The sequence below is a fragment of the Bos mutus genome, chromosome 29 (genome assembly GCF_027580195.1).
Source record: "Bos mutus isolate GX-2022 chromosome 29, NWIPB_WYAK_1.1, whole genome shotgun sequence".
Taxonomy (NCBI): domain Eukaryota; kingdom Metazoa; phylum Chordata; class Mammalia; order Artiodactyla; family Bovidae; genus Bos; species Bos mutus.
Window position 1 is genome coordinate 25,536,577 of NC_091645.1, and position 23,828 is coordinate 25,560,404.

The 23,828-nt window shown below is 36.5% G+C and overlaps 1 protein-coding gene across 4 annotated transcripts in view; it reads right to left on the bottom strand.

The window, feature by feature from the left end:
* Positions 1 to 23,828, bottom strand: part of LOC102274105 (L-lactate dehydrogenase C chain) — a 65,186-nt gene that overhangs the window by 34,282 nt on the left and 7,076 nt on the right. For 3 of the 4 annotated variants that reach the window (XR_011463116.1, XM_070365254.1, XM_005900686.3), the window contains exons 4-6: positions 18,170 to 18,343; positions 13,993 to 14,166; positions 12,585 to 12,702 (exon numbers count right to left, since the gene is read on the bottom strand). Coding sequence is in view for 3 of the 4 variants with exons in the window: in XM_070365254.1 (XP_070221355.1) it covers positions 12,585 to 12,702; positions 13,993 to 14,166; positions 18,170 to 18,343 (466 nt within the window). In the remaining variant the exon portion in view is untranslated. Of the gene's footprint in view, positions 1 to 3,446; positions 3,571 to 12,584; positions 12,703 to 13,992; positions 14,167 to 18,169; positions 18,344 to 23,828 lie in introns of all 4 variants that reach the window. The other variant, XM_005900683.3, reaches the window with a different exon arrangement.

Here is a 23,828-nt window from a genome sequence, read left to right on the forward strand (position 1 = left end):
TGATTCCGTTAACTTCTATTTCTTATTATCTACAACAGTGATTTCAAATCTTCTCAAACATCTGACTTTTCTCTATCTCCCTTGACTTGTAGCAGATGATTTTGTCTCCTTTCACTAAAAAGATAGACATCATCAGATGCTTCCAATGCCAAACTTACAAATCTGTGATTCACTGTTTTCTTTGTTCAGTTCAGTTCAGTTCAGTTCAGTCGCTCAGTTGTGTCCGACTCTTTGTGACCCCATGAATCGCAGCACGCCAGGCCTCCCTGTCCATCATCAACTCCCGGAGTTCACTCAGACTCACGTCCATTGAGTCAGTGATGCCATCCAGCCATCTCATCCTCTGTCGTCCCTGTCTCCTCCTGCCCCCAATCCCTCCCAGCATCAGAGTCTTTTCCAATGAGTCAACTCTTCGCATGAGGTGGCCAAAGTACTGGAGTTTCAGCTTTAGCATCATTCCTTCCAAAGAAATCCCAGGGCTGATCTCCTTCAGAATGGACTGGTTGGATCTCTTTGCAGTCCAAGGGACTCTCAAGAGTCTTCTCCAACACCACAGTTCAAAAGCATCATTTCTTTGGCGCTCAGCCTTCACAGTCCAACTCTCACATCCATTCTATTAAAACAGATATCTATTCCTCCTCATTCCTAGGTCTAATATCCTCACAAATGCTCTGCTTATTAACCAACACTCTCTCTGCTTATTATTTCTATCTCCAATATCTTCTTTACGTCTTATCTTTTAAAAGAAAAAAACTTGCCTTGCCCTGATTTTCCTCCCCAATTACTGCTCTATTTTCATAGTCACTTACGTCAAAAGAGCTGTTTACACTGGCTTTTGGGCTTCCCTGGTAGCTCAGATGGTAAAGAATCTGCCTGCAATGCAGGAGATCTGGGTTCAATCCCTGGGTCAGGAAGATCCCCTGAAGAAAGGAATGGCTGCCCACTCCAGTATTCTTGCCTGGAGAATTTCATGGGCAGAGGAGCCTGGCAGGCTACAGTCCATGGGGTCGCAAAGAGTTGGACATGACTGAGTTACTTCCACACTGGCTTTAATTTCCCCAGCTACTTAAGAGGTTCTGTCAGGTGGAAATGATTTTGCCTCCCAAGGGACATTTGGTAATATCTGGAGACATTTTTGATTGTCAAAATTGGTATGTACTGGCATCTAATGAGTAGAGGCCAGGGATGCTGCTAACATCCCACAACACAAAAGTCATCCTGAACAATGAAGAATTACCTGGTCCGAAAGTCAATACTGCCGAAGTTAAGAAGACCCTGGTGTTCTCCAATCAGACTTTTTCATTCCTATTACTTTATTAAACATCTCCTGCTAAGGCTTTCAATGACATATGTGACTGTATCTTCCTTGCATTTTCAAACCCTCTTTTTACATGACTTCACATCAATCAACAACAGAAAACCAATCCTTTCATCTTTAAGGCATCCTCCTTTCACTTGCTTACCATGGTTTTGTGTTCTCTTGGTTTCTCTTTTAACTCTGGCCACCACTTAGTCAGCTCCGTGGACTCATACTATAAACTCAGCTTTCAAAACTGAAATTCCTCAAGACTCAATCGGTCTTGTCACTTTATACTCTCTCCTTAGGCAAGCTCATTGAAATTCATGATTTCAGTTACCATGTGTAAGGGATATCTATTGTCTTTGCCTGTCAAGTATCTCTTTATCTTTTTTTTTTTTAGCACAGAACCTCTCTTTTCCTTTCAGTAACTTCCTCTCCCTAACCGACAAGTATCATGGGAATGGACAAGTAATCCCCAAAAAGCCAATTATCAAGAAATTAATATGGGCAATGGAGAGGCAGGGTAGTGCTACTGTCGGCTCTAAGCATGCCATCTTTGTTGCTCTATGAAAAATGTCCACAGGATATTAATGCCAACAAGAGTGAAAAGATGAGCAAAGATTGTTTCGAGAAAAAAATAGCTTTGAGATTGAGATTGAGAGAAAAAATAGCTCTAATGATACAATTTGAGCATGTGGTTCAGGCCTCCTTGGCATTTCTGTTACATGAGTTAACATATCTTCTTTTGCCTAAGCTAGTTTGAGTTGGCTTCTGTTGCTTACCGTTTTCATGCTGATGATGCTCCCATTTATAACTGCAACCCAAAACTCTTTCATGAATTCCAGAAGCTTGTACCCAACTGCCTGTTTTTTCAGACATTACAAAGGCACCTCAAATTCAATTTCTCCCTAATTGCAAACATGATCTTCAAATCTGATTCTCTTTGAATATGCCTTCCCTCAGTGGATTATACTACCATTTAACTGTGCAAAACAGAAATCTAAAAATGACCTTTGTCTCCCTCATTTGCCACCTCACTCCATTACCAAGACCTATGAATTTTACCTCTTAAACACAATGTATCTCAAATTTGTCCCCATCTCTTCATCTCTGCTGCTGCTGCTGCTGCTTAAGTCACTTCAGTCGTGTCCGACTCGGTGCGACCCCATAGATGGCAGCCCACCGGGCTTCCCCGTCCCTGGGATTCTCCAGGCAAGAACACTGGAGTGGGTTGCCATTTCCTTCTCCAATGCATGAAAGTGAAAAGTGAAAGTGAAGTCGCTCAGTGGTGTCTGACTCTAGTGACCCCATGGACTGCAGCCTCCCAGGCTCCTCCGTCCATGGGATTTTCCAGGCAAAAGAACTGGAGTTGGGGTGCCATTGCCTTCTCCGCTCTTCATCTCTACTACTACTTTTTTCTGTAATACACAGCCTCTTCCCAAGTTTACCCACCTATACTCTTGTCCCCTTCAAATTTGTTCTGTCTATCACAACCCCAGGAATCTTTTTAACAACAAAAACAAAGACTGTAAAACCAGTTCCTTTCTTAAGTTCTTTGGTAGATTTCCATAGCTCTTATGGTAAGGACCCAAACACCTTTATAACATTTATAAGACTTTCAGTGGCCCAACCTGCCTACTTCCCCCAGCCTTATCATACACCTCCCTATGTTCCCTTTGCTCTGTGCATTTCAATAACTGACCTTTTTTTTCCTTCCAGATTCTCAAGTGTCCTCTTTTTATATCTACCTCAGGTCCCCTTCACATGTGTTCCTCCCTCTGCTTGGAATATTAGTCCAGCCTTCCAAATTAACTCCTACTCATTATTCAGATTAGGTCACATTTTACTTCCTTAGAAAAGCTTGCCTGCCTGTACCAAGAATGCCCCCTCCCCAGAGCAGTTAAATTCTTTTCTTGTATACTCTAAGAACTTCATAGTTTGTCATCATGGCACTTAACAAAATGTGTTATTATTTGCTTTTGTAACTGTTTTATTAAGTTGCTATCTTTCATTAAACTCTATAAGGTCAGGGTTTCTGACTGTTTTGTTCACCAATATATTCTCAACATTTTGTGTAATGACTGGCACATAGTAAGGACTCAGCATTATTAAAAGAATGATAAGTGAAGATTCTATTTAAGCCTACCTTCACCATAGTGGATACTGGATGCACTCTCCTAAGATTTTTCAAAATTGATTTTACCAGATCTGTCACAGACAGTCCAATACCCCAAGAGGTATACCCCTTCAGCTTGATAATCTCATAGGCACTACAGTTGTGGAAAGTAAGAAAATCAAATTCATGAGAATTGATTCAGAGAGAACATATTTTTCAAGCATCCATTCTAAAGCAACCTATATGTCAATAACACTCTTAAAATTTTCTTAGAGATCTCTTCTTGAAATTATCTCTGAATAGGCAATAAAAATTTCTATATTATTCTCATAAACTTCATTATTCACTGTAAGTAGTAATTTATCTTTTGTTTACCATAAAGGCAGAGAACTAGGTCATTTGTGCCACTCGAAATGAAACTTAGCTTCAAATTTTTGTATTTTTGCTTAAATATCCAAACATAGAATCTGATCACCTTGAAAGCATATATATCTTGCTGACCACATAAAATTTTTAAGGTGTCAATGTAACATTAAACTTTATATAATTTTAAGTTACATATTTTCCCTAAGGATATATTATTAAACCAATAATATATTAAAGCATGGGGAAATGTTTTGATATTTTGTCAAAGGAAAATAGCATAATCCTAAATATTATGTAATTTCTTATCTCAGGCTTGTAAAAAACATAATGTACTTTTATAGGAACTTTAGAATTAAATCAATCCACCAAATTATTACATGATTATTTTTGAGTAACAGGCTTACAGGTGACCTCTTCTTTATGCTTATGAATTTTCTTATTTTCTGTAATAAATATGTATTTTATTTTTGCATTGCCACCAATAGCAATCTTGAGTTTGGATTGACAGTAAAACTTAAAGGACAAAGACGTTTTAACTTAGCTCGGATTTTATATATTTTTGAGAAAAGGATCCAGGACAAGAAACACAGAATGTACAGCATCATTATTTGTATCAGGGGTTCTTGCAACCACCTAGGCACAGTTTCAAGGCTCCAGGACTGCACACAACACACTCAGTAGCAAATGTATCAACTCAACATGGACTATACTTATTGTGGTGTCCTGTGATTTGACTATCAATCCAAAACCAGGGCACTATTAGAGGCCGTGAAGATTGGTATCAAAATTAAGATTAACTTTCAGACTCTCAATATAACCAAGACTTTGTGGGGTAAGTAAAAAAAAAAAAAAGGAAAGGAAGTTTAGCCTAGTGACTGACTGACTGGTGGTGTTTAAAGCTGAAGAAAGCTATGCCTTAGGTAACTGAGAACAAATCTTAATAGTGGAATCTGGAGAAGAGGGTTCAGAAGAAAATGGCTAAGAACATAATCCTTTAGTTGTTGTTAACCATCCTAATGAAATTAAAACTGCTGATATAAAAGGGAAAATCAAGAAAAAGCAGTTTTAAGGCAAGTATTTTAAGACAAAAACTGACTCATATTGTAAAGTAAATGCTCCATTCAGAAACTGGAAGGACATCCTATCAAATCATGTTGTCACTCCCCTGCAATTGTTAGTTAGGCACTGAAAAATTAGAGCTGAGTAATGTAAGAGTTGAGTTGTTTTAAGGAAAGTACTAGCAGTATCCTGAGGAGTCTTTATAACTATAGACCCTCTGCTAAATGAAAAAGGGGTAAATAATTTAATTTTGGACACTGCATGGTTAAGGACTAACTGGAATGAGTATTGATCTGTAATGTGTTGCAGTATTTGGTATTCAGATCACACAGGACTTCAGTGGAAAATGTGATCTTAATCACTATTCCCTTACAGCAACAGTGTTTCAAATGAAAAAGAAACTAACAGTCCCTGTAGAACAATTATCAGGGACTGGGCAGACAAAAGTCCAACAATGCAACATCCCTATAAAGATGGGTTACTCCATGAGGTCTGGAAACCAGTCTTGGCTAAAACACGTTCCTTAGTGTCTAGGTTATAGTTGTCCTGCCAGATCAGATAGATTCCTGCATTTACTGGGAAACAGCTCCCAATAGCCCCTATAATGGGAAATATATAGTAGACGGGGAAAGGGACATTTTTGTTGAGAATGATATGAAGTGATTCTGTAATATTAACATACATTTCATTTGGTAGGCATTAATTTAATCTCTTATCCAAAGCTATATGGCATAACAAATGTTTGTAGGTCCTCTTAAGAAAATTTAAGAAAATAAAACATACCACTAACAACCATCAAAGAAAAGATATTTTTTGGATATTAACCTGAAATTTCCAATTGATGTGGGAATAGTTTGACCAGAAGAGGAAATAAGTTTGGTTCAGAGAAACTGAACACATAATTAAATGCAGCTATCAAATAACTTTAATAAGGTACAAATGATGGTAAAAGGAAAAATAAGATAGTACAATTAATTAAGAATTATCAAAACATCTGGTGAGGGATTTTGGTTACCTATTTGATCTTATACATTCTGGTGATTATAGGTATAAAAAGCTTGTTTTTTTCTATGTATAAAATATTAGGACATGTTTGTCATAAGAATTATGAGCAATATATAACACAAAGATAATCACCCAGGTCATGATGAGATATCAAGGTAAATGCAGGAAAGATGGCTTTGAGTATGCTTTTTCACAAAACAGTTGTCTAGGTTTAAAAACCTAGGTGGCTCAGATAGTAAAGAATCTGCCTGCGGTGTGGGAGACTCGGGTTTGATCCCTGGGTTGGGAAGATCCCCTGGAGAAGGGAATGACTACCCACTCCAGTATTCTTGCCTGGAGAATTTCATGGACCAGAGGAGCCTGGAGGGCTACAGTACATGGGATCACAAGGAGTTGGACACAACTGAGCAACTTTCACCTTCAAGTACTGGAGGGTTCTAGGAAGATGGAGAGTAGGGAGCACCAGGAATCTATCTCTCCACCTAGACAATAAATGCAATGCCAGATTCTGTTTGATATAACTTTTGGGGAAACTCTGGAGTCTTCTGAAAGCTCAAAACTTCCAAGGGAAGGCTTGTATATTAAATTGTGGTTAATTTCAGCTCTTAGCACAGTAGCAGCTGTTCACATGTACCCAAAGCAGCTTGTGCACAGCCTGTGAAAAGGACTCTTTTCTTCAAATATCGGAGATCTGTTTTCTAATGAATGATTACTGCTTCTGATAACAAAGGTGGAGACAAAGAGGGCAAAGCCATTATTGTTTCATCTCCCCACAACTATTGCAAGCTTCTCCCCTTTTTATTCAGGTGGCCTCTAGGGAATGTAAAGAGCAAGTACCCTTTTCCTCTTCCCTTAATATTTCTTTTTTCCACTTAGGAGCCAGACACTGAAGACCAGAATATACAAAAGCAATTGCATATTTTGAGGAAATTAGAAAGTAACCACCTATGTGCACAGGCTTAGAAACAACATCAAAGACCATAAGATTACAACTCAGGCTGGTCCTTGGCACAAAAACAGCTTTCAACAATCAAAAACAAAAGCAATACCAACAAGAACAAAAACTCAGCAAACCCTGGGGACCGGATAGATTCTGATTTCTAAAGTTGCCACATTATTAGATTAAAACATCCAGTTTTCAACAACAAAAAAATCACAAGGTATACAAAGATACATGAAAGTACAGCCCATTCAAAGGAAAAAATGAATCAACAGAAACTGTCCCTGGAGGAAAAAAACTGATGGCAGATATACTGGACAAAGACTTTAAAACAACTGTCTTAAAGATGCTCAAAAAACTAAAGGAAGCTATAGTGAAAGTCAAGAAAATGATGAGTGAACAACATGGAAATACCAAAAAAGAAACATAAAACCTAAAAATAAACCCCAGGCCCCAAATCCTAGAGCTGAAAAGTACAATAAGTGAAATGAAAAAAAGAAATCACTAGATGGATTAAACAACAGATTTGAGCAGGCAGAAGACAGAATCAGCAAACTTAAAAGACAGGACAATGCAAATAACTGAGCCTGAGAAACAGAAAGAAAAAAGTTTGAAGAAAAGTGAAAAATAAGATCATCACCAGAAACTTTGGAAGCCAGAAAGTACTGGGAAGATATATTTAAACTGATAAAAAAGAAAACAAATGTCAATCGAGAATCTTACATCTGGCAAAACTATTTTTTAAAAGTGAGGGAAAAATTAAGACATTGCGAAAGAAATAAAAGCAAAGGGAGTTCATCGCCACTAAACCTGCCCTGCAAGAATTAGTCAAGGCAGTCCTGCAGGGTGAAATAAACAGTAATTTTAAGTCATGTGAAAAAATAAAGATCTCAATAAAGGTAAATGCATGGATATTTATAAAAGCTAGTAATATGGTAACAATAATTTCTACTTCCACTTTTTGTTTTCTGCATAATTTTAGAAACTAATACATTTAAAAGAACAATTGGTCAAAAAGGTAGTATCACTGTGACTTTGATATGTAACTCTCATTTTCAAATTTAAGAAATTGCATTTAAAAGAATTATTAATTTATATTTTTGGGCAAACAGTGTATAAAGATGCAATTTTATGATATTAACAATCAAAAGGGGTGAGGATGGAACTATGAAGTAGCAGAGGTTTTGTACATTACTGAAGTTAAACTGGTAGAAATTCAATTAAAAGTATTATAACTTTAGGGTGCTAAAGGTAATCCCCCATGGCAACCAGAATAAAAACAGCTATAAGAAATAGCTGTAGGATATATACAAAAGAAAATAAGAAAGAAATTTAAATATTCCACTATGAAAAATAAACACAAAACAGTAATACAGGAAATGAGGAACAAAAGCTCTAGGGCATATAGAAAACAAAGAGCACAATGACAGAAGCCACTCCTTATCAGTAACTACTTTAAATGTAAATGAATTAAACTCTCCAAGCAAAAGAGATTGACAGAATGGATAAAAATACATGAACCAAGTACAAGCTATCACATGAAACTTATTTAAAAGTAAGTAAAACCAAAGACACAAATAGATTAAAAGATATTTTATACAAATAGTAACCAAAAGAGAGCAGGGGTGGCTATACTAATGTCAGACAAAACAGACTTTAAATCAAAGAGTTTACAATAGACAAATAACATTATATACTAACCAGAGGTTCAAGAAAATAAAACAATAATTATATAAACATATATGCATCTAATAGCAAACCATCAAAATACATGAAACAAACAGTGAAGATATTAGGAAGAAATAGACAGTTCTACAAGAATAATTGAAGACTTCAATACCCCACTCTCAATCAGAAAGTAAGGAAAGAAACTGAGAATTCAACACAATAGACCAACTAGATCTAGCAGAACACTTTACTCAACAACAACAGTATCTGTGTTCTCAAGTATACATGGGATATTTTCTAGAGTAGACTAAATATTATGCCACAAATTAAGTCTCAATAGATTTAGTTCTTTTCAGTTTTGAAGAATATTCATTTATTTGGCTGCACCGGGTCTTAGTTGTGGCACATGGATCTTCAATCTTCATTGTGCATGCAGGACCCTTTAGTTACAGCGTGTGAACTCTTAGTGGCAGCATGTGGGATCTAGTTCCCTGACCAGGGATCAAACCTGAGCGCGCTGCATTGGGAGCATGGAGTCTTAGACACTGGACCACTAGGGAAATCGCTAGTCTCAGCAGATTTAATAAGACAGGCATCATAGTATACTCTCTGACACAGCAGGGGAATTTAGAAATCAATAACACAAGTAAAACTGAAAAATTCACAAATTTGCAGAAATTAAAAAGCACACTATAACAACCCAATGGGTCAAAAAGAAATCACAATAGAAATTAGGAAATATTTAAGAGATGAATGGAAATGAAAACATAAGATAAAACTTATTAGACAAAGAAAGCAGTGCTAAAGGGAAACTTATAGCCAGCCATATATGCTTACACTAAAAAGCAAGAAAGATGTCAAATCAACAATCTAACATTACAACTTAAGGAACTAGGAAAAGAAGAACACATTAAACCCAAATCTAGCAGATGGAAGTAAATAGTACAGATTAGAGTGGAAATAACAAAATAAAGAATGGAAAAACAATAAAAAAAAATCAACAGTTTTTTGAAAAGGTCAACAAAATTGACAACTTTTAGCTAGATGGATTAAGAAGAAAGAGAGAAGACTCAAATTACTAAAATCAGAAATGAAAGAGAAGACATTATTATTAATTCTAAGCATTACACAGATACCAAAGAAAGACAAAGTCACTATTTTTTTTTAAATTAAAATAGTTAAAAAGTGGCGGCGGTGGGGGGCAGACGGGGGAGAAAGAGAGAAAAGAAAAAACTACAGACCGTTATCCCTTACAAACACTGAGGCAAAAATCCTGAACAAAATACTAGCAAACTGAATTCAACAGTATTTAATGGATTATACACCATGATTCAGTCCTAGGAAGCAAAGATGGTTCAACATACCAAAATCCACCAATGTAATATACCACAGTAAGAGAATAAAAGAGGAAAACCACACTGTCATTACAATCGACACAGAGAAATTATTTGATAAAATTTATAACACTTTTTCATGATAAAAACACCTTAGAAGCCAGGAGTAGAAAAAAATTACCTCAACATAATAAAAGCCATATATGAAAAGCCCATAGTGAAAGTTATACCCAATGGTTAAAAACTAAAAGCTTTTCCTTTAAGATCAAGAATAAGGCAAAGATGCTCACTTTTGCCAGTTCCATTCATCACAACATTGTAAGTTCTAACCAGAAAATTAAATAAGAAAGACAAATAAAAGGCATTCAAATTTGGAAAGGAAGCAATAAAAGTACCTCTACTTATAGATGACATGATCTTATATACAAAAACCATGAAGATTCCATACACACAACAACAGCAACAAAAAAACTTTTAATAAACGAATTCAGGAAAGTAGCAGGGAGAAGGCAATGGCACCCCACTCTAGTACTTTTGTCTGGAAAATCCCATGGACGGAGGAGCCTGGTAGGCTACAGTCCATGGGGTCGCTAAGAGTCAGACACGACTAAGCGACTTCACTTTCACTCTTCACTTTCATGCATTGGAGAAGGAAATGGCAACCCTCTCCAGTGTTCTTGCCTGGAGAATCCCAGGGATGGGGAGCCTAGTGGGCTGCTGTCTTTGGGGTCACACAGAGTCGGACACGACTGAAGCGACTTAGCAGCAGCAGCAGCAGCAGCAGGTAGAGTCAACATTAAAATACTGCATTCCTATTTAATGACAATGAACAAGCTAAAAAGGAAATTAGTAAAACAATCCCATTTACAATAGCACCAAAAAAAGAGTACTTCAGAATTAACCAAGCAGGTAAAAGACTTGAACAATGAAAACCACAAAACACTGATGAAAGAAATTAAAGAAGACATAAATAAATGGAAACACGACCTATGTTTATGAATTGGAGACAATATATTTTTTTAATTTATTTATTTTAATTGGAGGTTAATTACTTTGGAGACTTAATATATTAAGATGCTAATACTACCCTAGACCATCTACAGATTTAGTGAAATTCCCATAAAATTCCCAAGGATAGATTTTGCAGAAGTTGAACAACTCACCCTAAAATTCATATGGAATCTCAAGAGATTCGGAATAGCTAAAACAACCTTGAAAGCTGAAGAACTCACACTTTCTGACCTCAAAACTTACTAAACTATAAAACTACAGTAATCAAAATTGCATGGTACTGGCATCAACATAAACATATAGACCAGTGAGATAGAATAGAAAGCTCAGAAGTAAACCTCCATATCTGAAAATCTGTTCAACTGGTTTTCAAAAATTGTGCCAACATCACTGAATGGGAATAGGGCGGTCATTTCAACCAACGATTCTGGGGAAACTGGATATCCACATGCAAAAGATTAAAATTGGACCCTTTCCTAAAACTATTTACAAAAACGAATTCAAGATAATCAAAGATCTGAATATAAGACCTAAAACTATGATACTCTTACATGAAAACACAGGGCAAAACTTCATAACATTGCACCTGGCAATTTCTTGGAATAGAACACAAAAGGCAACAAAAGAAAAAACAGACAAAAGGACTTTATGAAAATTTCTAAGTTTTGTACATCAAAAGACACTATGACTAGGGTTTTAAAAAAGAACCTATGGAATGGAAGAAAATATTTGTAAATTGTCTGATGAGAGATTAATATCCAGAATATAGTAAGGACTCTTAAAACTCAACAACCAACAAAAAATCCAATTCAAATCTAGACAAAAGACTTGAATAGACATTTCTCCAAATAAGATACACAGACGGCCAAATAGCACAGGACAAAATGCTCAGCATCACTAATCAAAGAAATGCAAATCAAAACTACAATAAGATACCATCTCACATCCATTAGGATGGCCACTGTCAAAGAGAAAATAACAAGTGTTGGTGAGGATGTGGAGAAATTGGAACTTCTCTACAGTATTGATGGGAATATAAAATGGTATAGCCACTGTGGAAAACAGTATGGTGGTTCCTCAAAACAAAGGGCAAAGGGAGAAGAGGGCATCAGAGACACTTGGACAGCATCACCGATGCAATGGACATGAACTTGGGCAAACTCCAGGAGATGGTGAGGGACAGGGAGGCCTGGTGTGCTGCAGTTCATGGGGTTGCAAAGAGTCGGACACAACTGGGCGACTGAACAACAGCAGCAGCAATTTCACTTATGGGTATATACCCAAAAGAACTGAAAACAGAGTCTCAAAGAGATCTGTACATGCATATTCACAGCAGCATTATTCACAATAGCTAAAGCATGGAAGCCAACCAAGAATCCATCAAGAGATGAATGAATAAGCAATATGTGGTATGTTTACATACAACAGAATATTATTCAGTCTTAAAATGTAAGGAAACTCTGACATATACTATAATATGGATGAACCTTAAGGACATTATGCTAAGCAAAATAAACTAGTCACTAAGAGACAAATACTGAAGGATTCCACCTATATGATATACTTAGTCAAAATCATAGAAACAGAAAGTACTTACTGTCTTCTTTTCTGTTTGAAAAATGTCCTCCAAAAGAAAGCTATGCATTATGTGAGTCCAACTTTGGGAATTTTCAGAATGTTATTTACCTCACAAAAAGCAAAAATCAACTTTTATATTTTTTGTCTGTAAAATATGTTGTTACAACTGATTATTAAGGTACTAAGAAAGCGAATAACTAATGTTACCTTCCAACAACTTCCTTATGGATATTTTTCCAAGAGTCCTTGTCTGAATCACTTCCTAACTTAGGGTCTAGACTCTTCAGAGCAACACCAGCAACATTTACTCCACTCCATAAAGGCACTAAAAGAAATAAATCTCATAAGGAACCGTTCTTCCCAATACTTCAGTTGTTTAAGTGCAGTGGATTTTTTTTACCCAGGTGTTGGCTTTATCATATTTTATTAATTTATACATATATGGTAAGTTTAGTGTGGTTTTTAAGAATAAAGTTAGGTTCCTACCTTACACCATATATAAAAATAAGTTTCAAATAGACAAAAGAGAGAAATGTAAAAACTAAAATTATAAAGTATCATAAAATATGCAGTAGAATTTATTTGTAATTTGTGGTAAGGAGGCATGTTAAAGCAAGATACAAATATAGAATACACAAAGAAAATAATCTATAAGAAATTACAAAATATTATAAGAAGGCAAAGAGCAATAAATTAATATCATACTATTAAACCATACAGAGTTTTTAAAAAAATAAAATCATGGAATATTAAATGGGAGAAATTAAAACATATCTGGAAAATTATTTTTAATGATTATTGTCTTTTAAGCTAAGACAATAACAGAAGCCAACAGGTGCCAAATTAAGGCACTGGTCAAAAAATTGTGTTTAAATCAAATAAAAAATACTTATTATACTATGACCATTGAAGTATGAAGAAAAGAGAAGTACTTACTTATTAAATGTTTTGAAAAAATGGATGATTGAATAAAGGAATAAATGGTGCCTATTCTCAATGGATCTACTGGCATTATGGAAAGAAGACTGATACACATCACAGAATTAGAGAGCATTATAAGCATGAAGTTCTAATTGTGTAGCAGAGATTAAATGTTTAAGTTAGGAAAAGAGCCAAGACATATGACCTAAGTTATAGTTTAAATCACACATTAAAAATTTTTATTTCTGTGTAAAGTCAGGGAAAAACAAATCTCAAGAGTCACAAAGTAGATTAATGGTTGCCTGTGGTTAGGGCAGGTCGTGAGTGCAGGAATGGGAGTTCTTGGGGGTGATGCAAATTTTCTACTATTAGACTGTGGTGATGGTTGCACAACTTTGTGAATAAAAATGCAGTGAATTACACACTTTAAATGGGTAAAATTTATGGGATGTGTATTATATCTTAATAATTCTGTCCTTAAAACCACAATGAAAGTGCTCCAGACCAAAAAAAAAAATTGAATTTTAAAATAGCTATATGCTCTATGCACTATTTTGTGTGAGGTAGCTAAATCAATGCCACAAAAGACTGAAAGTTAAGGAAAACAAACAGTAAAATGCCAACACTTTAAGGACAATAAGCATTATTAAAGATGAGAAGTGCGATTATATAATTGTAATGAGTTTACACTTACCACTAGAATCACCATGTTCACCAATAATCCAACCATGGCAGCTGGAGGGATGTACACCTAACTTCTGTCCAATTAGGTAACGGAAACGGGCAGAGTCTAGATTACAACCACTTCCAATTACACGAGTTGCAGGTAAACCACTTAACTTCCAGACAACGTATGTCAAAATATCCACTAGGAAGAAAAATTTCTTGTTAGAGAAAGATTCATAGTAACTTCTTCTTACAATTTGATTTTCTGAATAGACAGATCAATTGACTTAGAGTCAAATATAGATTCATTAGAGTTCAAAATGAAGCAAGTCAACAAAGAAAAAAAGATAATCTCTCAGATGGATTTTAAAAGATTAAATGATTCACCATCAGAATTTTAAAATGAAAGATTCTTTTTTGAAATAACATATATGCCTCTGTATATTTAATGATCGGTGAATGATCTCTTTAAGATCACCTAGATTTTTCCTCTCCATCACCACGGCCTCATGTAAACTATCAGAGTCTCCTACTTAGAATAAAGCCACACGCATGCTTAGGATTGTATGCAGGTGTGTGCATGCTCAGGAAAAACAAGAGAAGATTGTAAACTTTAGCTCTGTCTAACCATGAGGTTCTATGAAAGCAGGAAGTAAAGGCAAAGGCACAGTTATAAACTGCCTGGCTAAGTATTGAAGGCATGCCCCAACTTGTACACAGAGCCCTGCAGCAAAGACTGGGAGGTATCTTTCGGTTCCAAGAATTTAAGGAAAGTTTTGTCCAATCAATGGCAGATCACTAAACAGATGAAACATAGACTTCTGGGTCCACATATAAGAAAAAACACAGACTTCACAGAATTAACTCATAAAAGTCACAAAACAAACAACAAGCTGATGCAGAGCAAACGCTGAGAAGAAAGAATTTCATTTACAGAGTTTCCCTATTGTACTTTTTTAATGTTCAAGTTTCAATAAATTATGAGGCATGAAACAAAATAAGGAAATACATATCATACAAAGAGAAAAAAACAACAGAAACTGTCCCTGAGAAAGCCCAGGCATTAAACAACTACCCTGTCTTCAAGTCCACTGATTCTTCCTTCTGCTTTCTCACTCTGCTATTGAGTCCCTCCAGTTAATGTTCATTTAACTTTTTAACTTCAGAATTTCTGTTCTTTTTAAAAAAATAATATTTATCTATTTAGTAATATTCACCATTTGGTGAGAGATCAGACTAATTATTTCCTTTAGTTCTTTAGACATGCTTTGTTTTAGTTCATTAACCACAGTTAAAATAGTTCATTTAAAATATCTGATAAATCTCTATTCAGTTACTCTGGCTAGAATTTCTAGCATGATGCTAAACAGAAGTGGCAAAAGCAAGTCTCATTGCCTCATTCCTGGTCTTAGAAGTAAAATCATTCAGTCTAGTACCATCAAGTATAAGGCTAGCTGGGGTTTTTTCATAAATATTTTTTTATGAGGTTGAAGAAAATTCCTTTCATTCATGGGTTAGTAAATTATTTTTTAAAATCATAATTCAGTGTGGAATTTTGTTTACTGCCTTATCTGCATCTATTAGCCTTTTATCATTATATAATATTCTGGTCTGCAACAATAATTTTTGTGTTAAAGTCTAATTTATGTGATATCAGTATAGCAACTCCAGCTCTCTTTTAGCTCCTATTTGTATGCAATATCTTTTTCCATCATTTTATTTTCACTTTACTGTCTTTTTATTCTCTTTTGAATAAAATTTTTTTTCAATTTTTATTAGAGTATTCTGTGTGTGTGCTCAGTCCTGTCCAACTCTTTGCAAGCCCATGGACTGTAGCCTACACCAGGCTCCTTCTGTCCATGGAATTTTCCAGGCAATAACACTGGAGTGGGTTGCGATTCCCTTCTCTAGGGGATTTTCCTGACCCAGGGATTGGATCTGTTTCTCGTGTCTCCTACACTGGCAGGCAGATTCTTTACCACTCCACCACCTGGGAAGCCCCTTTTTTGGAGTATAGCTGATTTACAATGTTTTGTCAGTTTCAGGTACACAGCAAAGTGAATCGGTTATACGTATATCCACTCCTGGTAGATCACTAAACAGATGAAACAGACTTCTGTGTCCATGTATAATAAAGAATACAGACTTGATAGAATTAACTCATAGAAGTCACACAAAACAATATATATATATGTACATATATCCACTCTTTTTAAGATTCTTTTCCTATATAGGCCATTATGGAGTACTGATTAGAGCTCCCTGTGCCATACATTAGTGCTTATTAGTTGTCTATTTTATGTGTAGTAGTGTGCATACATAAATTCCAATCTCCCAATTTATCCTTCCCTCCCCGTCCCCTGGTAAACCGTAAGTTTGTTTTCTACATCCGTGACTATACTTGTTTTGTAAATAAGTTCATCTGTATATGATATGTTCATCTGTATATGATAAGTTCACAGCATATGATAGGCTTCCCTGGTGGCTCAGTGGTAAAGAATCCAGCTGCCAGTGCAGGAGACATGGGTTTGATCCCTAGGTTGGGAAGATCCCCTACAGAAGGAAATAGCAACCCACTCCTTTATTCTTACCTGGGAAATCCCATGGACAGAGAAGCCTGGCAGGCTACAGTCCAAGAGGTCACACAAGAGCTGGACACAACTTAGTGACTAAACAACAATGCATAAAACTTACATGTCAATTATATACCAATAATTCTGGGAAAAACAAAAGTATTGTGTACTTTGGATGGGTGTGGTTTATCATCATAAATTTGCTAAATGACATTGTTTTAAAAAGAAAAAAAAAAGGAAATGGTATGGAAAGGTCAGTTTTCGTTCCAATATCAAAGAAAGGCAATGCCAAAGAATGTTCATACTACTGCACAATTGCACTCATCTCACACGCTAGCAAAATACTCAAAATTCTCCAAGCCAGGCTTCAACAAGTACATGAACCATGAACTTCCAGATGTTCAAGCTGGATTCAGAAAAGGCAGAGGAACCAGGGATCAAATTGCCAACATCCACTGGATCATTGAAAAATCGAGAGTTCCAGAAAAACATCTACTTTTGATTTATTGACTATGCCAAAGCCTTTGACTGTGTGGATCACAACAAACTGTGGAAAATTCTTAAAGAGATGGGAATATCAGACCACCTGACCTGTCTCCTGGGAAATCTGTACGCAGGTCAAGAAGCAACAGTTAGCACTGTACATGGAACAACAAGACGGGTTCCAAATCGGAAAAGGAGTACGTCAAGGCTGTATATTGTCATCCTGCTTATTTAGTTTACATGCAGAGTACATCATGCAAAATGCCGGGTTAGATGAAGCACAAGCTGGAATCAAGATTTCCGGGAGAAATATCAATAACCTCAGATACGCAGATGACACCAACCTTAAGGCAGAAAGCGAAGAAGAACTAAAGAGCCTCTTGATGAAAATGAAAGAGGAGAGTAAAAAGGCTGGCTTAAAACTCAACATTAGGAAAACTAAGATCATGGCATCCGGTCCCATCACTTCATGGCAGATAGATGGGGAAACAATGCAAACAGTGAGAGACCTTATTATTTGGGGCTCCAAAATCACTGCAGATGGTGATTGCAGCCATGAAATTAAAAGATGCTTGCTTCTTAGAAGAAAAGTTATGACCAACCTAGATAGCATATTAAAAAGCAGAGACATTACTTTGCCAACAAAGGTCTGTCTAGGCAAAGCTATGGTTTTTCCAGTAGTCATGTATGGATGTGAAAGTTGGACTATAAAAAAAGCTGAGTGCTAAAGAATTGATGCTTTTGAACTGTGGTGTTGGAGAAGACTCTTGAGAGTTCCTTGGACTGCAAGGAGATCCAACCAGTCCATCCCAAAGGAAATCAGTCCTGAATATTCATTGGAAGGACTGATGCTGAAGTTGAACCTCCAATACTTTGGCCACCTGATGTGAAGAACTGACTCATTGGAAAAGACCCTTGATGCTGGGAAGATTGAAGGCAGGAGGAAAAGGGGACGAAAGAAGATGAGATGGTTGGATACCATCACTGATGCGATGGACATGAGTTTGAGTAAGCTCTGGGAGTTGCTGACGGACAGGGAGGCCTGGCGTACTACAGTCCGTGGGGTCGCAAAGAGTTGGACATGACTGAGTAACTGAACTGAATGGAAATATCATCCTTATGCAGTTAAAGGGAATAGAAAAGACTCACCTGGATTTGAAACAATAAGCATCTTACAGTCAGGACTATTTTGGACTATGGCAGGAATGACTGACTTCATGATATCCACATTACGTTGGACCAGGTTAAGGCGACTTTCTCCCTCTTGCTGCCGTGCACCTGCTGTAATAATAACTAATTTGGAATTTGCAGATACAGTGTAATCTAAAGAAAGAAACAAAAGAAAATATTTGGATCAAGACTGCCATGATCTCTGTGCCTTAATTCTTTAAAAGTCTATTGTATGGTGATGGTATTAAAGTACTTCACTACTGTCATGGCTCACACTTCCAAATGAACAGATTTTCCACACACTAATGTTATCTTAGTCACGTCTGACTCTTTGGGATCCTATGGACTATAGCTTGCCAGGCTCCTTTGTTCATGGAATCCTCCAGGCAAGAATACTAGAGTTGGTAGCCAATCCCTTCTCCAGGAGATCTTTCTGATGCAGGGATCAAATCTGCATATCTTGAATCATAGGTGGATTCTTTACTGTTTGAGCCACCAGGGAAGCCATGAAATTAAAAGACGTTTGCTCCTTGGAAGAAAAGTTATGACAAACCTAGACAATGTATTAAAAAGCAGACACATCACTTTGCTGACAAAGGTCCTTATAGTCAAAGCTAGGGTTTTTCTAGTAGTCATGTTCTGATGTGAGAGTTGGACCATGAAGGCTGAGCCTTGACGAATTGATCCTTTAGAACTGTGGTGTTGGAGAAGACTCTTGAGAGTCCTTTTGAAAGCAAGGAGATCAAACCAGTCAATCCTAAAGGAAATTAACCCTGAATATTCATTGGAAGGACTGATGCTGAAGCTGAAGCTCCAATACACTGGTCACCTGATATTAAGAGCTGACTCATTGGAAAAGACCCTGACGCTCAGAAAAATTGAGGGCAGGAGGAGAAGAGGGTGACAGAGGATGAGACAGTTGGAAGGCATCACTGACTCAATGGACATGGGTTTGAGCAAACTCAGGGAAATGGTGAAGAACAGGGAAGCCTGGCATGCTTGAGCCTGCTCATGGTGTCCATGAGGTTGCAAAGAGTGGGACACAACTGAGTGACTGAACAACAGTGTTACCCAGTATAACCTGAAGGAAATCTTGTCACTAATGATTTACCAATGTTCACATGATTTAAAAAAACAAAATAATAGAACCTACCATCCCTTTTAGCCCACATTTCTATTTTTTATTAAAGCCTGAGGCAATGCAACTCAACTCTCTGGATTCTTAGAAATACCATATGAATCAGAGGTTTAGAATTCTGAGAATTTATGTGTGTTTGAGGATTCGAAGAGTGAGAATGTATAACAATTATTGTGAGGGGCTATGCTTAAGATCATAAAAAAGTTCTTCATTCACATAAGAAAATTAACCTTCTAAATCTGATGACCAGTTGTAAAATATTTCACTTATAAAGCCCAACAACACGATGTTCAGTATCCCATATTGGACTTTTTAAAAAAGTATTATAGGACTTCCTTGGTGGTCCAGTGGTTAAGAATCTGGATTCCTTGGGCTGCCACCCACGTCCCTTGGGGCTGTGCACCCACCACATAGGGACTAGGGTCCGGTGCAGAGAGTGCTTCATCCTGGAACACAGTGTACAGCCCAGAAAGGAGGTTGCCCCCTCCCCTGACACGCACAGCATGGTTCCTGGGAACCTGGTGCTAAACCATTCCTAGAGGACCTGCTTCTGGGTCTGGGTTTCATACGTAGCAGAGCGGCTCCCTTACAGCAATCTACTGAAAGTCAGACCTCCACATAAGGGTTTAAAAAAAAAAAGAAGAATCCACGGTCCAATGCAGAAGAGTCAGGTTCCATCCCTGGTGTGGGAACTAAAACCCCATATGCCTGGGGCAACTAAGTTCAGACACACATTAAAGATATCATTCTATTGTTTTCAGCTCTCACTGCTACTATTGATAAGTCAGTCTGCCTCCCCCTCCCTTTTCTGTAGGTAATTTGTTTTCTGATCATTTTAAAATTCTCTTTGTTTTTAATATTTTCTAATTTCACAAGACTGTGTCTAGATGGGGATTTTTATTTATCTGTCTTGAGATTATTTGGCTTGAATCCATGGGTTGTTTTTCATTAGTTCTCCAAAATGCTGAATCAAAATCTTTTCAAGTATTTCCTCTGCCTGATTCACTCTTCTAAGTAGTATTTTACACTGTCTCAGTCTATACGCTATGATTCTTAACCTGTCATATTTTCTCCTTCTTGCCATCTTCTGGGTAATTGCCTTAGATTCACCACTTGTTTCTTCAAATATGTCTGCTCTATTATTAAATTTATTAATTTTTTATTTCATTCCATTTCACATTCAGAAGTTATATTAATATCTGGTTATTTCTAAAAATCTGTTCTTTTTCTTATAGTTTCCTATCTTATCCTGATATTTTCAAGCTTGCACTTTATTCTTTAAATAATCACAGTTAAATTATAATTTGTTTTATAATTTCTCTATCAGAAATCTACTGCGGCCTCTGTTGGTTCCTGCTCATTTTTTCTTGTAGATTTAATTATTCATACTGTGAGATGTTTACCTTCCATGAAACTTTATTTGGGGAAGTTCTTTGAAGCCTTAAATAAAATGTATTTCCTCCAGAGACTATCTTAAGATTGCTAAGCTTTTATTGGAATTAAGGGCCAACTTGTGGCTCCAAATCCTTAGCAGCCATTTCCCTCTTTTACTAAAGCATTTCTGAGACAGTCAATTTTACTTGTAGTTCCCAGAGATACAGAAAAGGGAATTATTTCCAGGTCATTCTTACATTAAGAAATTGGCAAATTAAGGCCAGCAAGCCAAATCTGTTCTACTACCTGTTTTTGTAAATAAAGTCTCATTGGAATATAGCTACACCCACATGCTTATGTATTGTCAATGGATGCTTTAATACAACAGAAGGGCTGCAAGTTTTGACAGAGACTATGCTGCTCACAAAGCCTAAAATACTTACTATGTGACCCTTTACAGAAAAAAGTTTACTGATCCCTGGTGTAGTCCACTGGGGTCTTGCTTTATGGGGTTATTTCCTATGCACCTCCTCAAATTAGGCTGTCTCCAGTCTGCTAACTCCTTTGAGGCAGGGAAAACCAAAATTCAAGTTCCCTAGGTTTGGCTAACACTAGCTAGTGAAAACTAGCAACAGTGCTGTTTAACTCTACCATTTCCTGCCTTCATTCAGTCCCTGTTCTGAAAATGTCTTAACTTTATTAAGAGCTTATCAATTCTTTAAGTATTGATATTTATTCTTTCATATTTTTTGCAGAAGTTTTGTTATTTATAGCAAAAGGATTGATTCAGGTACTTATCTTGCCATATTACTAGAAATTAAAAGCTGAATGATTTTTAAAAGTATTTTAATACAGGAGTAGCTTTTTAACTTGACTCTGCTCAACAAATTCAACAGATTAACTGATGTAAAACATACTGATACCCAAGGTATATTGAACACTCTCAACTATTAATAGTAGACTTCTAGTATGTCTGTATACTTCTGTGCTTGTGAGTTGCTGCATATCAAGAATTTGTCATGTTTCTACCCAAACATATTTAGGCCAGATATATTAATTACATAATATGACATAAACCACTAGAATATGAAGGAGAAAGAAATACATAGTAAACACGACATTCAGGATTAAGATGTGAATAGATTTAACACAGAGAATGTGTCAAGTGAATTGGTAATGTTTTACTTCTTTTGCTATGTGCTGGCTGCATTGATGTTTGTTATACTTAAGCTCTAGCTCTTTTTTATGTCTCAAGTATTTCATAGTTAATTTTTTAATGACTGTTACTATGAAAATTAAGTTGAATGCTTTAGAAAGACATGTTAAAATAAAGCTGTTTTAAAATCTTTCTTTTAAGGCAGTTCTATTTCCAGTTTTTTAAGGAATCTCCACACTGTTCTCCATAGTGGCTGTACTAGTTTGCATTCCCACCAACAGTGTAAGAGGGTTCCCTTTTCTCCACACCCTCTCCAGCATTTATTATTTGTAGACTTTTGGATCGCAGCCATTCTGACTGGTGTGAAATGGTACCTCATAGTGGTTTTGATTTGCATTTCTCTGATAATGAGTGATGTTGAGCATCTTTTCATGTGTTTGTTAGCCATCTGTATGTCTTTTTTGGAGAAATGTCTATTTAGTTCTTTGGCCCATTTTTTGATTGGATCGTTTATTTTTCTGGAGTTGAGCTGTAGGAGTTGCTTGTATATTTTTGAGATTAGTTGTTTGTCGGTTGCTGCCTTATGATCCAGCAACCCCACTGCTGGGCATACACACTGAGGAAACCAGAAGGGAAAGAGACACGTGTACCCCAATGTTCATTGCAGCACTGTTTATAATAGCCAAGACATGGAAGCAACCTAGATGTCCATCAGCAGATGATTGGATAAGAAAGCTGTGGTACATATACACAATGGAGTATTACTCAGCCATTAAAAAGAATACATTTGAATCAGTTCTAATGAGGTGGATGAAACTGGAGCCTATTATACAGAGTGAAGTAAGCCAGAAGGAAAAACATAAATACAGTATACTAACGCACATATATGGAATTTAGAAAGATGGTAACAATAACCCGGTGTACGAGACAGCAAAAGAGACACTGATGTATAGAACAGTCTTATGGACTCTGTGGGAGAGGGAGAGGGTGGGAAGATTTGGGAGAATAGCAATGAAACATGTAAAATATCATGTAGGAAACGAGTTGCCAGTCCAGGTTCGATGCATGATGCTGGATGCTTGGGGCTGGTGCACTGGGACGGCCCAGAGGGATGGTATGGGGAGGGAGGAGGGAGGAGGGTTCGGGATGGGGAACACATGTATACCTGTATGGATTCATTTTGATATTTGGCAAAACTAATACAATTATGTAAAAAGTTAAAAATAAAAATAAAATTGGAAGAATAAAAAAAAAATAAATAAATAAATAAATAAATAAATAAAAAAAAAAAAATCTTTCTTTTAGTTATGAGAAATAAAAATGAAGAAAAACCATAAAAATTTATTAGCATTTTGTGATTAGACTGCTTCATGAGTATCTTTAAACTAATTATAGTACTTTAAAGAAATAGAAATGATTATTACTGGTATGCTATTTAAAAAAAAAAAAAACTGCAAAAACTCCAATCAGCTGAGCCATGCTCAAAGGTCTTACCCTCCAATCAGAAAATTAGCAAATGAAGTTCTTGTACATTTACATGTTTCAGGTCAACATAAAATTTTATGATGGTTCTAACAGGCACTTACTTTTAAAAGTAAGTAATTGGGCTCCAAAATCACTGCAGATGGTGATTGCAGCCATGAAATTAAAAGACACTCCTTGGAAGGAAAGTTATGACCAACCTAGATAGCATATTGAAAAGCAGAGACATTACTTTGCTAACAAAGGTCCGTCTGGTCAAGGCTATGGTTTTTCCAGTGGTCATGTATGGATGTGAGAGTTGGACTGTGAAGAAAGCTGAGAGCCAAAGAATTGATACTTTTGAACTGTAGTGTTGGAGAAGACTCTTGAGCGTCCCTTGGACTGCAAGGAGATCCAACAAGTCCATCCTAAAGGAGATCAGTCCTGAGTGTTCTTTGGAAGGAGTGATGCTAAAGCTGAAACTCCAGTACTTTGGCCACCTCATGCGA